Raw genomic sequence first — 17,194 nt, forward strand, 5'->3', positions numbered from 1 at the left:
TATTACTGAATGTGCATGCACAAAGCAAGACTCAGAGGAATCAAACAGAAAGCAACTCCTATGCAAATGCAAAACTAAACAGAGACCTGGTTGGTCTCATAATGACAGAAGAAAAAATATGAATCCAGAGTCTGTCAGAGAAGACAGACTATACAAATGGCTGATGTTCTAGGAATGAGGGTAAACTGGAAACAGATCAGCTTTGACAGGACAGAATGATCTACCCATATTCAATCCAGAGCCTCTATAAACTCGACTAAAACCTATACCCATTTTTACATAAAACACCCAGTATTCAATTAAAAAACTACCAGGCATCCCAGAAAGCAAGACCAAGGTACTAAAAACTGAGAGAAAAAAATATATTAGGAATAGATCTTCACTCTTTTCAGCCAGCACCAAGTGATGGGCATCTGCTGGGACAACTGGTACAACTTGCAAGACCGGGGGCAAGAGAAAGCCCTTCCGCAAGAAGCAGAAGGATGAACTGGGATGCTCTGCCCCATACACACAGTTCCAATCTGGGGAGGTAATAAGAAGTACACTGCTTGGGGGCTGGATGTGGGGAACTTCTTGTGGGGCTCTGAGTGTTGGAAGAAGCAAACAGGAATTACTGATATTATCTACAAAGTACCCAACAGTGAATGAACAGTCCACACCAAGACCCTGGTGAGGAACGGTACCGTGCTCATTGACAGCAGGCCATCCTGACCATGGTATGAGTTCCACTATGTACTACCTCTGGGCTTAAGAAGGGGGCTAAGTTGACACCTAAGGAGGAAGAGATTTTAAACAAAAAAGAATCAAAGAAAATTCGGAAGAAACATAATGGAAGGAAAAAGCAAGCCACAATCAGCAGTTCCCTAAGAGCAGGCTTCTTGAGTACACTGCCTGAAGACCAGGCCAGTGTGGCTGAGCAGAGGGCTATGTGCTAGAGGGCAAAAAGCTGGAGCTCTATTTGAGGAAAATCAAGGTCCAAAAGGTAAATAAATCCTCCTCCCTCCTATCTTCAACTCACATAAAGAAGGTGTTTACCTTTGAAGAGAAAAAGAAGAGAAAAGAAAAGAAAAAGGTCCTCAGGTGATCCACATCTGGAGTTATCACACAGGGACTCATAAAATGAGTAATAAAAATAAATGAAAAGATGGAGAATTTCATGAGAACTAAATCTTTAATCCTAGAACTGGAAAATACAGTAACTGAAAATACAGACTTAAATAATGAATTTCATAGCAGATTAGGCGCAACAGAAGAAATCAGTGAACCAGAAAAAAAATACTTAGATTGGGGGCGCTTGGGTGGCTCAGTGTGTTAAAGCCTCTGCCTTCGGCTCAGGTCATGATCTCAGGGTCCTGGGATTGAGCCCAGCAGAGCATTGCCTCTGCTCAGCAAGGAGCCTGTTTCCTTCTCTCTCGATGCCTGCTTCTCTGCCTACTTGTGATCTCTCTCTCTGTCAAATAAATAAATAAAAATTAAAAACAAACAAACTTAGATTAAAACTCAGAAAAAAAGGGATGAAAAATGCAGAAAGCATGGACAGGGTAAAAAGGGTTTAACACATATATTGGAGTTCCAGAAGGAAAGGAGAGAGAGAATGGGGTAGAAGAATATTTGAAGAGATTAGGGTCAAGAATTTTCCAAAAATGATAAAAGAAGTCAAGCCAAGCAAAATTCAGGAAGATCTGTATGACAGAGAACAGGATAAAGACAAAGAAAATCATATTCCTAAAAACAAAGACAATAATTGTCAGATAATTAGATGCAATTATATGCTGCTGACAAGAGATGAAATTTATATTTAAGGACAAAGAAAGGTTTAAAGTAGAAAAATAAAGAAAAAGTTGCACCATAACATCTTACCAAAAGAAAGTTGGTGCAGCTATAGTAAATACAGAAATTTACTAGAAATGAAGACAGACATTCAGTAAGAGGACAAATTCATAATTTACAATAACCCTAAATTTTGATGTACTTATACGTCTCAAAATATTTAAAGCGAAAGCTGGTAAACTACATGGAAAAGTTCAGTATCTCCTGCAATAACTGACTGAACAAATAGAACTCCTTCTACCAAATCAGTAAAGATATAAAAGATTGAAAAATACAACTAACAAATCTGACCTGATATACAACTAATAACCAAGAAATTCAGAAAACACATTCTTTTGAAGTCCAAATGGAACATTTACCAAAACTGAACACATGCTGAGCCATAATGAAAGTCTCAACAAATTCCAAAGAACTGAAATCATTCGGAATATATTCTTTAGCCATAACAGAATTAAGCTAGAAATCAGTAACAAAAAGAAAACTAGAAAATGCCCACGTAGTTGTAAATTGAACAATGTATTAATAAATGATCTGTGGATCAAAGAAGAAATCAGATTGGAATTATAATATCCTAGAGTGAATGATAATGAAAAAGATATCAAAATTTGTGAAATTCAATTAAAGCACTGCTGAAAGGGAAAGCTTGCCTTTAATTGCAAGTAATTCACGAGATGGGCAGAAAATCAATGATGTAAAGATCTATCTCAAGAAGGTAAACCACAAATAGCAAAGTAGCAAATCAAGCCCAAAGAACCACGAACAGAAATCAATGATATGACTAAGAAAATAAAAAAAGAGCCCACAAATGTTAGCTTTTGGCTAATGGGGGGGGGTGGGGGAAGGGCATAAATTACTAACATAGGAAGTAAAAAATACTACTATTCTACACAAATTAATAAAAGAATATTATGAATAATTTTACTGATACATTTGCCAAGTTAGATGAAATGAAAATTCTTGAGAAATACAATTTTCCAAAAGAGACACAATAAGGAATAAAAACCTGAATAATCCTATTATCTATTAAAGAATGTAAATCTATAGGTAAATAGCCTCCTCCAGAGAAGATTCTAGGTTAGATGGCCTCACTGGTAGATTCTTCCAAGCATTTAAGTAAAAAAGAATGTTGACTTCACACAAAGGATAAAACTGCCCAATACTTTTATTTATAAAGTTATCATAACCCTGACACCAAGATGTGCTAAGAACATTACAAAAACAAAACCAGGCTAATTAGAGGCCAATCTTTTATATGAACACAGGTACAAAAATCCTAACAGAGATACTGAAAAACACCAATCTACTAAAAGCTATGTATTATCATCAACTTGGATTTAAGCTAGAAATGTAAGGCTGGTTTTACATTTGAAAATAAATACATTACTAAAAAATACACATCAATATCCTTTATGAATATAGATATAAAAATGCTCAATAAAATACTAACAAACCAAATCAAACAATATCTATAGAGGATTATATGCCATAACCAAATGAAATTTATCCCAGGAATGCACTGTTGGGTTAACATTCAAAAACCAATTAATAGTAATACATGATATCAATAAAATGAAGAACAAAAACCATTTGATGATTTCAGTAGATGCAGAAAAAGCAAGTGACAAAATCTAACATCCTTTCATGAAAAAAATACTAATAAATTAGAAATAGAAGGGAACCTCCTTAAGCTGATAAAAAGGCATTTAGGCAACCCACAGGCAACATCATATGTAATGGTAAAGGACTACACGCTTTCCTGATAATATCAGGAACAAGATAGGAATGTTTGTTCTCTCCGCTTCTACTCAACATTGTTTTGGAGGTTCTAGCCAAGGCTGTTTGGCAAGAAAATGAAATAAAAATCATCCAGATTATGCGGGGGAGGAGTCAAGATGGCGGGGGAAGAGTCAAGATGGCAGAGAAGTAGCAGGCTGAGATCAGCTAGATAGATTATCAAACCATTGCAAACACCTACAAATCCAACGGGAGATTGAAGACAAGAAGAACAGCAATTCTAGAAACAGAAAATCGATCACTTTCCGAAAGGTAGGACCAGCAGAGAAGTGAATCCAAAGCAAGGGGAAGATAGACCGCGGAGGGTGGGGCCAGCTCCCGGCAAGTGGCAGAGCAATGGAGCACAAAATCAGGACTTTTAAAAGTCTGCTCCACTGAGTGACATTGCTCCAGAGGCTAAACCTGGGTGAAGCCCACGCGGGGTCACGGAAGGATCGGAGGTGTGAGTGTCGCAGAGCTTACAGGTATTAGAGCAGGGAAACCGGCTACAGAGACAGAGCCGAGGAGTGAGCTCTCAGCTCCGGGGTTACCTTGAACTGGTCGCAGGCTGGGTGAGCTCAGAGTGCAGCCAGAGGCCAGGGAAACGGGAGTGATTAGGCTCTTTTCTCTGAGAGCGCACTGAGGAGTGGGGACCCCAGCTCTTGGCTCCTCCGGCTGGAGACTGGGAGGCCGCCATTTTCATTCCCATCCTCCGGAACTCTACAGAAAGCCTTCAGGGGACAAAAGCTCCTGAAAGCGAACCTGATCGGATTACTTAGACTGGCCCCTGGTAAGGACAGTGCAATTCCGCCTCAGGCAAAGACACTTGAGAATCACTACAACAGGCCCCTCTCCCAGAAGATCAACAAGAAATGCAGCCAAGACTAAGTTCACCTACCAAGGAGAGCACCAGAATTCCAGAGGAGGAGAAAGCAAAGCATGGAAGTCATGGCTTTCTCCCCAAGATTCTTTAGTCTTGTGGTTAATTTAATTTTTTTTTCTTCTGCTAACTTTCTTTTTTAACTTTTACCCTTTTCTTTTTTAATGTTTTTTAACTAGTTTATCTAATATATATATATTTTCCTTTTTATATTTTTTATTTGTTTTCTTTAAAAAAAATTGTTTTTTTTCCTGAACTTCTTTTTATCTCCTTTATCTCCCCCCACGATTTGGGGTCTCTTCTCATTTGGTTAAAGTGGATTTTCCTGGGGTCTTTGCCACCTTATTAGTATTTTATTTGCTCCTTCATATACTCTTATCTGGACAAAATGACAAGGTGGAAAAACTCACCACAAAAAAAAGAACAAGAGGCAGTACCGAAGGCTAGGGACCTAATCAATACAGATATTGGTAATATGTCAGACCTAGAGTTCAGAATGACGATTCTCAAGGTTCTGGCTGGGCTCGAAAAAGGCATGGAAGATATTAGAGAAACCCTCTCTGGAGAGGTAAAAGCCCTTTCTGGAGAAATAAAAGAATTAAAATCTAACCAAGTTGAAATAAAAAAAGCTATTAATGAGGTGCAATAAAAAATGGAGGCTCTCACTGCTAGGATAAATGAGGCAGAATAAAGAATTAGTGACATAAAAGACCAAATGACAGAGAATAAAGAAGGTGAGCAAAAGAGTAACAAACAGCTACTGGACCATGAGCGGAGAATTTGAGAGATAAGTGACACAATAAGACGAAACAACATTAGAATAATTGGGATTCCAGAAGAAGAAGAAGAAAGAGAGAAGGGAGCAGAAAAAGGTATATATTGAGAGAGGGGAGCAGAAGAAGGTATATATTGGAGAGAATTATTGGAGAGAATTTCCCTAATATGGCAAAGGGAACAAGCATCAAAATCCAGGAGGTGCAGAGAATCCCCCTCAAAATCAATAAGAATAGGTCCACACCCCGTCACCTAATAGTAAAATTTACAAGTCTTAGCAACAAAGAGAAAATCCTGAAAGCAGCCCGGGAAAAGAAGTCTGTAACATACAATGGTAAAAATATTAGATTGGCAGTGGACTTATCCACAGAGACCTGGCAGGCCAGAAAGAACTGGCATGATATATTCAGAGCACTAAATGAGAAAAACATGCAGCCAAGAATACTATATCCAACTAGGCTATCCTTGAAAATAGAAGGAGAGATCAAAAGCTTCCAGGACAAACAAAAACTGAAAGAATTTGCAAACACCAAACCAGCTCTACAGGAAATATTGAAAGGGGTCCTCTAAGCAAAGAGAGAGCCTAAAAGTAGTAGATCAGAAAGGAACAGAGACAATATACAGTAACAGTCACCTTACAGGCAATACAATGGCACTAAATTCATATCTCTCAATAATTACCCTGAATGTTAATGGGCTAAATGCCTCAATCAAATGACAAAGGGTATCAGAATGGATAAAAAAACAAAACCCACCAATATGTTGCCTACAAGAAACTCATTTTAGACCCAAGGACACCTCCAGATTTAAAGTGAGGGGGTGGAAAACAGTTTACCAAGCTAATGGACATCAGAAGAAAGCTGGGGTGGCAATCCTTATATCCGATCAATTAGATTTTAAGCCAAAGACTAAAATAAGAGATGAGGAAGGACACTCTATCATACTTAAGTGGTCAGTCTGTCCAATAAGAAGATCTAACAATTTTAAATATCTATGTTCCTAACATATGAGCAGCCACTACATAAACCAATTAATGATAAAACCAAAGAAACACATCAAATATAGAATAATAGTACGGGACTTTAACATCCCCTCACTGAAATGGACAGATCATCTAAGCAAAAGATCAAAAAGGAAATAAAAGCCTTAAGCGATGGACCAGATATATTCAGATTTCCATTCCATCTCAAAGCAACTGAATACACATTCTTCTCTAGTGTACATGGAACATTCTCCAGAACAGATCACATCCTGGATCACAAATCAGGTCTCAACAGGTACCAAAACACTGGCATCATTCCCTGCATATTTTCAGACCACAATGCTCTGAAGCTAGAACTCAATCACAAGAGGAAACTTGGAAAGAACCCAAATACATGAAGACTAAACAGCATCCTTCTAAAGAATGAATGGGTCAACCAGGAAATTAAAGAAGAATTGAGAAAATTCATGGAAACAAATGATAATGAAAACACAACGGTTCAATATCTGTGGGACCCAGCAAAGGTAGTCCTGAGAGGAAAATGTATAGTGATACAAGCCTTTCTCAAGAAACAAGAAAGGTCTCAAATACACAACCTAACCCTACACCTAAAGGAGCTGGAGAAAGAACAACAAAGAAAGCCTAAACCCAGCAGAAGAAGAGAAATCATAAAGATCAGAGCAGAAATAAATGAAATAGAAATAAAAAAAACCAACAGAAGAAATCAACGAAACTAGGAGCTGGTTCTTTGAAAGAATTAATAAGACTGATAAACCCCTGGCCAGACTTATCAAAAAGAAAAGATAAAGGACCCAAATAAATAAAATCATGAATGAAAGAGGAGAGATAGTAACTAACACCAAAGAAATACACACAATTATAAGAACATACTATGAGCAACTCTACACCAACAAATTTGACAATCTGGAATGAAATGGGTGCATTCCTATAGACATATAAACTACCACAACTGAACCAGGAAGAAATAGAAAACCTGAACAGACCCATAACCAGTAAGGAGATTGAAACAGTCATCAAACATCTCCAAACAAACAAAAGCCCAGGGTCAGAAAGCTTCTGAGGGGAATTCTACCAAATGTTTGAAGAAGAACTAATTCCTATTCTCCTGAAACTGTTCCAAAAAATAGAAATGGAAGGAAAACTTCCAAATTCATTTTATGAAGCCAGCATCACCTTGATCCCAAAACCAGACAAGGATCCCATCAAAAAAGAGAACTACAGACCAATATCCTTGATGAACACAGATGCGAAAATTCTCACCAAAATACTAGCCAATAAGATCCAACAGTACATTAAAAGGATTATTTACCACAACCAAGTGGGATTTATTCCAGGGCTGCAAGGTTGGCTGTTGTATCAATGTGATACAACACATTAATAATAGAAAGAACAAGAACCATATGATACTCTCTATAGATGCTGAAAAAGCATTTGACAAAGTACAGCATCCCTTCCTGATCTAAACTCTTCAAAGTGTAGGGGTAGAGGGCACATACCTCAATATTATCAAAGCCATCTATGAAAAACCCACTGCAAGTATCATTGTCAATGGAGAAAAACTGAGAGCTTTTCCGCTAAGGTCAGGAACATGGCAGGGATGTCCATTATCACCACTGCTATTCAACATAGTACTAGAAGTCCTAGCCTCAGCAATCAGAAAACAAAAAGAAATTAAAGGCATCCAAATCGGCAAAGAAGTCGTCAGACTATCACTCTTTGCAGATGATATAATACAATATGTGGAAAACCCAAAAGGCTCCACTCCAAAACTGCGAGAACTTGTACAGGAATTCGGTAAAGTGCCAGGATATAAAATCAATGCACAGAAATCAGTTGCATTCCTATATAGCAACAGCAAGACAGAAGAAAGAGACATTAAGGAGTCAATCCTATTTACAATTGCACCCAAAACTATAAGATACCTAGGAATAAACCTAACCAAAGAGGCTAAGAATCTATACTCAGAAAACTATAAAGTACTCATGAAAGAAATTGAGGAAGACACAAAGAAATAGAAAAATGTTCCATGCTCCTGGATTGGAAGAACAAATATTGTGAAAATGTCTATGCTACCTAAAGCAATCTGCACATTTAATGCAATCCCTATCAAAATCCCATCCATTTTTTTCATAGAAATGGAACAAATAATCCTAAAATTTATATGGAACCAGAAAAGACCTCAAATAGCCAAAGGAATATTGAAAAAGAAAGCGAAAGTTGGTGGCATCACAATTTTGGACTTCAAGCTCTACTACAAAGCTGTCATCATCAAGACAGCATGGTACTGGCACAAAAACAGACACATAGATCAATGGAACAGAATAGAGAGCCCAGAAATAGACCCTCAACTCTATGGTCAACTAATCTTTGAAAAAGCAGGAAAGAATGTCCAATGGAAAAAAGACAGCCTCTTCAATAAATGGTGTTGGGAAAATTGGACAGGCACATGCAGAAAAATGAAATCGGACCATTTCCGTACACCACACAGGAAAACAGACTCAAAATGGATGAAAGACCTCAAAGTGAGAAAGGAATCTGTCAAAATCCTTGAGGAGAACAGAGGTAGCGACCTCTTCGATCTCAGCCGCAGCAACATCTTCCTAGGAACATCGCCAAAGGCAAGGGAAGCAAGGGCAAAAATGAACTACTGGGACTTCATCAATATCAAAAGCTTTTGCACAGCAAAGGAAACAGTTAACAAAACCAAAAGACAACTGACAGAATGGGAGAAGATATTTGCAAACTACATATCAGATAAAGGACTAGTGTCCCAAATCTATAAAGAACTTATCAAACTCAACACCCAAAGAACAAATAATCTAAGAAATGGGCAGAGGACATGAACAGACATTTCTGCAAAGAAGACATCCAGATGGCCAACAGACACATGAAAAAGTGCTCCACATAACTCGGCATCAGGGAAATACAAATCAAAACCACAATGAGATATCACCTCACATCAGTCAGAACAGCTAAAATTAACAAGTCAGGAAATGACAGATGCTGGTGAGGATGTGGAGAAAAGGGGAACCCTCCTACACTGTTGGTGGGAGTGGAAGCTGGTGCAGCCACTCTGGAAAACAGCATGGAGGTTCCTCAAAAAGTTGAAAATAGAACTACCCTATGACCCAGTAATTGTACTACTGGGTATTTACCCTAAACGTACAAACATAGTGATCCGAAGGGGCACGTGCACCCAAATGTTTATAGCAGCAATGTTTACAATAGCCAAACTATGGAACAAACCTTGTTGTCCATCAGTGATGTCCATCAGTGACATCAGTGATGAATGGATAAAGATGATGTGGTATGTATACACAATGGAATACTATGCAGCCATCAAAAGAAATGAAATCTTGCCATTTGCGACGATGTGGATGGAACTAGAGGGTATTATGCTTAGTGAAATAAGTCCATCGGAGAAAGACAACTATCACATGATCTCCCTGATATGAGGAAGTGGAGATACAACATGGTGGGGGGGTTTGGGGGGAAGGAGAAGAATAAATGAAACAAGATGGGATCAGGAGGGAGACAAACCATAAGTGCCTCTTAATCTCACAAAACAAACTGAGGGTTGCTGGGGGGAGGGGGTTGGGAGAGGGGGGTGTGGTTATGGACATTGCGGAGGGTATGTGCTATGGTGAGTGCTGTGAAGTGTGTAAACTTGGTGATTCACAGAGCTGTACCCCTGGGGATAAAAATACATTATATGTTTATTAAAAAAAACAATAATAATAAATAAAAAAAATTAAAAAAATCATCCAGATTAGAGAGGAAGAAGTAAAACTATTTCCATCTGCAGATGACATAGTCCTGCATACTGAAAATGCTAAAGAGTCCACACAAAAACCCTACTACTAAATAATAATCCTAAGAAGTTCCGGGGCGCCTGGGTGGCTCAGTGGGTTGGGGCCTTTGCCTTCGGCTCAGATCATGGTCCTGGTGGTCCTAGGATCGAGCCCCGCATCGGGCTCTCTGCTCAGCAGGGAGCCTGCTTCCCTTTCTCTCTGCCTGCCTCTCTGCCTACTTGTGATCTCTGTCTGTCAAATAAATAATAAATAAAATCTTAAAAAAAAAAAAAAAAAAGAAGTTCAGGGGTACCTGGGTGGCTCAGTTGGTTAAGTGACCACCTTCGGCTCAGGTCATTGTCCTGGAGTCCCAGGATCTACCCTCATCAGGCTCCCTGCTCAGCATGGAGTCTGCTTCTCCCTCTGACCTTCCTCCTCTCATGCGTCCTCTCTCAAATAAAAAAAAAAAAAATCTTAGAAAAAAAATCCTAAAAAGTTCAGTGATATTGCAGGATAAAAGATCAATATGGAAAAATCAATTATATTTCTATATACTGGCAATAAACATCCAAAAATGAAAAGAAGAACATTCTATTTATAATATCACCAAAAAGAATAAAATACTTAGGAATAAAAAAGATTTGTACAATGATAACTACAAAATTTAACTAAAAGAAATGAAGGAAGACCCAAATAAATGATAAGACATCAATGTTCCTATTTTTCAAGGAAATCGACAAATTCAAAGTAATCCATATCAAAAGCCCAGCTGGCTTTTGCAGAAATTGACAAGATGATCCTAAAATTCATACGGAAGTGCAGAGGACCCAGAATAACCAAATCATGAAAAAGAACAAAATGGAAGACTCACATTTCCTGATTTCAAAATGAACTAGAAAGCAACATTAATCAAGACAGGGTGGTACTAGCATAAGAAGAGGCATATAGATCTAAAGAACAGAATTGAGAGCTCAAAAATAAATTCCTACATTTTGATCAACTGATTTCCTCTCCCCACTGAAAATAAGTTATTTATTCTGCCCTGTAAGCAGCTGATCAACTGATTTTCAACAAGGATATCAGGACAACTCAATAGAGAAAGATTAGTCTTTTCCACAAATGCTGCAGGGGACAAAAGAATATTGTAAGAACAATGAATGTCAAATGGTGCAGCCACTGTGGAAATCAGTTTATTGGTTCCCCTGCAAATGTTAAATATTCAATTAACATTTGTCCTAGCCATTCTATTCCTAGGTATATACCCAAGAGAGCAAAAACAGATGTTCAAACGACAATTTGTACATAAATGTTTACAGCAGCATTATTCAATTAGCTAAAAAGTGCAAACAACCCAAATGCCCATCAGCTAGTAAGTTGATAAACATAATCTGTGAAAGAAACCAGTTGCAGAAGATCACAATTTATACGATTCCATTTATATGAAATGTCCAGAAAAGGCAATCGACAGAGACAGAAAATAGGTAAGTGGTTGCCAGAGGCAGGGGGAAGGAAGGGATAGGAAAAGACTGCTAGTGGGCATGCGGTTTCTTTTTGGGGAGATAAAAATGTTCTGGAATTAGTGGTTCACACGCTTTGTGAATATACTTAAAAAACCACTGAAACATACACTTTAAAGGGTGAACCCTATGGTATGTGATTTACTAGATCCCGACAAAATGGTCATTAAATAAATACCACTGAAAGAAGTTAAAAATAATCTAGGTAAATGGAAGTATATACCATACTCACAGGCTGAAGTGTTCATTCCTCCCTAAAATGATCTACAGATTCAATGTAATGCTAATCAAATATCCCAGGAAGAGTTTCTTTGGCAGGGTGGAGGGCAGAGAGTGGAAAATGACCAAGATGTACTAAAATTTATATGAAATGCAAAGGCCCAAGAGTTGCTGAGACAAGCCTGAATAGGACAGGGCTGGAGGGCATAACTATCAAATATGAAGACTTCTAAGGAGCAAACCAGAGTTGATGCCATCTTTAAAACTGGAACTCCTCTATGTTACAATTCCAAGTATAACACCAAATACTAGTTGAAAAAATTATTGCAATGTCAATGCATTTTCAATCAGAAGCCAGAAGGAGAAAAGAGGGTGGTAGATATAGACTCAAAGATGAAGGATCAAGCAATCAAAAGTTATAGAAAAGCTGTTCTACTCGGACCTAAAGGCAGATGGGAGGGGCTATAAAGAGGTTTTCCTTTTCTTTTTTAAAAAATATGAGTAAGATGCTTGAAAGCACAAACTACCAATTGCTGGGTTAATAATTCAATCAAAAACGGCCCATATACATGGGTCTAGTGGAAAACCTGGGAGAAGAGAAATTTAGTAGACAGCTTTTGGGAAATAACCAATCCTAGGGAATCAATAAATTGTCGAATGGGTAAGTTTTACTTTGCTTCTGATTTTGCTAAAAACAGAATCAAATTTTCTTTGTAAGATTTAGGGATGCTTGAGTGGCTTAGTCAGTTGAGTGTCTGACTCTTGGTTTCAGGTCAGGTCATGATCTCAGGGTTATGGGACTGAGTCCAGCGTTGGGCTCTGCGCTCAGAACAGCATCTGCTTGTCCCTCTCCCTCCCCCTCTGCTCCCTCCCCTGCTCCTGTGCACAGTGCTCTCTTGCTCTCTCAAATGAAAAAAATTTTTTTTAAATCTTAAGTTTAGAATGAAACCCCACAACATTAAAAAAGAAAAAAAGTTTTCTACTTCAGCTTTTCCACGGCTTACTGAATACAAACCTGTTCCTTTTCTAGAAGACCTGCCTTTAGTCACTGTTGGTTTCTTCTTCACAGCTGGTGCCTGAAAAGCAGAATGTTCCCTCCACCTCCGAAGCTGAAAATTAATGAACTTCCACATCATGAATGCTTGGGTAATGCAAATGGATGCCAGGACAGCAATTCTGAGAATATTAAGGTTAATAAACAAAACATTAGAGTATATCAAAGCAATGGCCACTGAATGAAGTATTCTATCTAGCACTGACAGGATTCACTTGGTGCTAAATTCCCAATGGTGACAAGATGATGCTAATAAATAATTATCCCATTAATAGTTAATCTCTAAATTCAAAGAAATCCCTTAGCATTTCAATTAAAACATATGAGATTGCAGCAGGTTTGAAATCACATGAATGTGTTCCCCCCTGTATCTGTCTCTATTTTTTTAAGATGATCTACATCATAAATGGATAATATATCCTATATAGTAGTACAAAGTAAGAAAAATGTTAAAATGGGCTGTACCTTACGGCTAACACATTGAAGTTCCCAGCACTGAAATCCAATTTCTGATTCTCTGCTCTTGCAAGGCCAAAGCCAACCGTGAGTACAGAAAGAATTAAAGTCAGCAGTCTTCCCAAAACAAATAGAACTGCCCACAGAGAAAACCTGTAAGAAAATGTCTTAAGTCAAACTCATAAGATTGCGAAGATAGGAATAGATTCTAATAAAAATCAGATTCCTACTAAGCAAATGCATATTAAAACAATGTGCTATGGTGAGTGCTGTGAAGTGTGTATGCTTGATGATTCAAGACCTGTACCCCCAGGGCAAGGAATACATTATATGTTAATAAAAATAATTAAAAAAAAAAACAACATTTCTTATTGTTCTGCAATAAAGGATTCTGAAGTAAAATGTTTGGGATCTGCTATATACTATATCACACTTTTGGAGATAAATCACACAGCAGCTTTAAGATTCTAGAAGTCCAGTAAAGAAATAATTGACTCTTCGTTTAGCTGATCTCCTTTTTAAAAATGTAACTATTGGGGCGCCTGGGTGGCTCAGTGGGTTAAGCCACTGCCTTCGGCTCGGGTCATGATCTCAGGGTCCTGGGATCGAGTCCCGCGTCGGGCTCTCTGCTCAGCAGGGGCCTGCTTCCCTTCCTCTCTCTCTGCCTACTTGTGATCTCTCTATGTCAAATAAATAAATAAGATTCTTAAAAAAAAATAAAAATGTAACTATTATTAATGACTACTGGCACAGAAAAATTCTGAAAACTGCTGGACAAAAGTTGTCCTGTTAATAAACAGGACACCCAATTCCCACTTAATAGGCCTAGTTTTACTTTCTTTTTTTAACAAGTCATACTATTCCAATTCTGTTTTCAGTCCAATTTTCCATTGAAATATTTTAGTATCTTTTAGGCTATATAGTCTTTTTTTTAAAGGCTATATAATCTTTTATTTCATTTTCTTCTTTCCTATTCCTGTTATCACTTCCCCATTACTCTTCCTCCAAAAGAAAAACATGCATTAAACCAAAGGGCAATTATAACAGAAAACTAAACCCCCCAAAACCTTCAAAATTATAAGTTCCAATATAACATCTCTCCAGCAAAGATGAGACTCCCATTTTAGAGAATAAAATGCCAACCTGAATTGTAAAGTTTTTAAATTTTATTTTAAGCTACTACTAATAGCTTACAGAGTGATCTAATTGCCCCCAGCATGGACCTTGGCAATAGCACAGTCCTTGGCAACAGACTTGACTTTAATTACACAAGAAATAGAATGGCTAAACAACTTACTTACCCTTTCTGATACTTTTCGTCACTAAAATAAAACAGGCGGGAAATGTGGAAAAGAAATTCAACAAAATAATGTAGCACCAGAAGAACAAGTCCTAGATGATTCAAGCTGTTAAAAGGACAAATTTAAAATGTAAAGATGAATTATCAATTAAAACAGACTAACCCACTATCTACCCAGTCCATTTACACATCCAAGCAAAACCCCAACTTACTTTAAAAGATAAGCTCCGGCAATGTGAAAGAGGTAAAGACCAATGTAGACAAGCTGACGAGGAATATCTTCCTGTAGATAGAGATGCATAATAGATTAAACATGCTGAACCATTTCTGTGTACAGCATATTATACTGTTTCATAAAAACTTTATTACAGATTTCACACACACATACACACTAAATTATGATGTAAAATCTAGCTTTTCATCTTGAGTTGTAGTCACAAATGTCTATAAAAACTGACAGTGTTAGGGACGCCTGGGTGGCTCAGCTGGTTAAGCGGCTGCCTTCAGCTCAGGTCATGATCCCAGCATCCTGGGATCGAGTCCCGCATCGGGCTTCTTGCTCAGCCGGGAGCCTGCTTCTCCCTCTGCCTCTGCCTACCACTCTGTCTGCTAGTGCTCACTCTCGCTCCTCTCTCTCTCTGACAAATAAATAAATAAAATCTTTAAAAACAAAACAAAACAAAACAAGAATGGTACAAAGATCAAATGTTAGAAAGGGAGAACATAAGACAGTCAAATAGTACCATATATACTACTATGTTTTGAGACTCTTCGGGAAAAAAACCCAAGATATAATATCAAGTTTACAGTGGTTCTTCCAATTGGAGAAAGAAGGATCTCTGAAAATAAGCTGTCTTAATTTTTAAACTTCCAATGAAATATTTCTCCTTACAAGAGAGAGGGAGAGGTGCCCTGAGGTGGCTCAGTCGGTTGAGTGTCTGCCTTCAGCTCAGGTCATGATCTCGGGGTCCTGGGATCAAGCCCCACATCAAGCTCCCTGCTCTGTGGGGGGTCTGCTTCTCCCTCTTCCTCTGCCCCACCCCCCAGCTCATGCTCTCTCAACTAAAAAATCTTAAAAAAAAAAAAAGAGAGAGAGAGAATGGGAGAACAGTGTCAAGACTTAAATGCTGAAGTTCAACACAAGGGGCAGACAGAGAGAGAGGGAGGGAAGCAGGCCCCCTGCCGAGCAGAGAGCCCAATGCAGGGCTTGATCCCAAGACCCCAAGATCATGACCTGAGCTGAAGGCAGAGGCTTAACCCACTAAGCCACCCATGTGCCCCCGTGATACACATTTCCCCAGATGTGGTGTTTATATCACTGGCAACGTACAACGTGATTGTAGACAGTACACAACAAAACACTTTTAACTATAATTTTAAATAAAATATTTTAAATTAAAACAAGTGGCATGTGACTTGATATGGGAAATACTGCCGTATTCTTCAGATGTATTAATCTATGCTCCAAATTTCTGAGGAGAAAAGGGACTAAGGGGACTCCTGATACTTACAAAAAAAGCTTTACAAGTTTTTAAATTGCTGATTGATCACTAAACTCATTTTATAAAACTTGTCTAAGTCAGTGTAGCTAATTTGCTGAAATAACTGCTGGAAAAACTATTTTAAAGAATATAACTTCTGGGGCACCTGGGTGGCTCAGTGGATTAAGCCACTGCCTTTGGCTCAGGTCATGATCTCAGGGTCCTGGGATCGAGTCCCGCATCAGGCTCTCTGCTCAGCAGGGAGCCTGCTTCTTTCTCTCTCTCTCTGCCTGCCTCTCAGTGTACTTGTAATTTCTCTCTGTCAAATAAATAAATAAAATCTTTAAAAAAAAAAAAGAATATAACTTCTGGGGTGCCTGGGTGGCTCAGTCGTTAAGCATCTGCCTTCAGCTCAGGTTATGATCCCAGGGTCCTGGGATCGAGCCCTGCATCAGGCTCCATGCTTAGTGCAGAGTCTGCTTGTCTCTCTCCCTCCCCCTGCTTGTGCACTCTCTTTCTCTCTCAGATAAATAAATAAAATCTTAAAAAAATACAACCCTTCATCACAGTCTCCCTATTCTTAATGTTAATGTTTAAATAATTAACGCAAGAATGAAATCATGGAACGATGATTTAAAATTCTAATTGTGTCACTTTTCATGGAAAATCTAGTAAATATAGTACATTAAATCAAAACAAGTTCTAAAATTATAACTTCAAGTGACATTTTCAGTTGTTACCCCAACATCTTTTTATTAAAAAAGATCAGCCATATACTTCAGTAAATTTCTGTTCTTTTTTTTTTTTTTTTTTAAGATTTTATTTATTTATTTGACAGGGAGAGAGATCACAGTAGGCAGAGAGGCAGGCAGAGAGAGAAGGGGAAGCAGGCATTCCACTAAGCAGAGAGCCCAATGCGGGGCTCAATCCCAGGACCCTGAGATCATGACCTAAGCTGAAGGCAGAGGCCTAACCCACTGAGCCACCACAGGCGTCCTAGTAAATTTCTATTCTTATAAAAAAATGTTTTAACTACACTGTACTAAAAAATTTGACTTTAAACTGAATATCATAAATATGCCCACATATAAGGCAAAGATTTCCTCCTAAACCACA

At 38.2% G+C, this 17,194-nt stretch overlaps 1 protein-coding gene and 1 pseudogene across 2 annotated transcripts in view; one reads left to right on the forward strand and one right to left on the reverse strand.

Annotated features, from left to right (window-relative positions):
- TRAM1 (translocation associated membrane protein 1) overlaps nucleotides 1-17,194 on the reverse strand; it is a 37,117-nt gene that overhangs the window by 2,642 nt on the left and 17,281 nt on the right. For both annotated transcript variants that reach the window (XM_059394702.1, XM_059394701.1), the window contains exons 7-10: nucleotides 14,810-14,880; nucleotides 14,599-14,703; nucleotides 13,307-13,450; nucleotides 12,803-12,963 (exon numbers count right to left, since the gene is read on the reverse strand). In XM_059394702.1, coding sequence (XP_059250685.1) covers nucleotides 12,803-12,963; nucleotides 13,307-13,450; nucleotides 14,599-14,703; nucleotides 14,810-14,880 — 481 coding nt within the window. The remainder of the gene's footprint in view (nucleotides 1-12,802; nucleotides 12,964-13,306; nucleotides 13,451-14,598; nucleotides 14,704-14,809; nucleotides 14,881-17,194) is intronic.
- LOC132014075 (small ribosomal subunit protein eS8-like) lies at nucleotides 406-1,448 on the forward strand (annotated as a pseudogene).

The sequence above is a fragment of the Mustela nigripes genome, chromosome 3 (genome assembly GCF_022355385.1).
Source record: "Mustela nigripes isolate SB6536 chromosome 3, MUSNIG.SB6536, whole genome shotgun sequence".
Taxonomy (NCBI): domain Eukaryota; kingdom Metazoa; phylum Chordata; class Mammalia; order Carnivora; family Mustelidae; genus Mustela; species Mustela nigripes.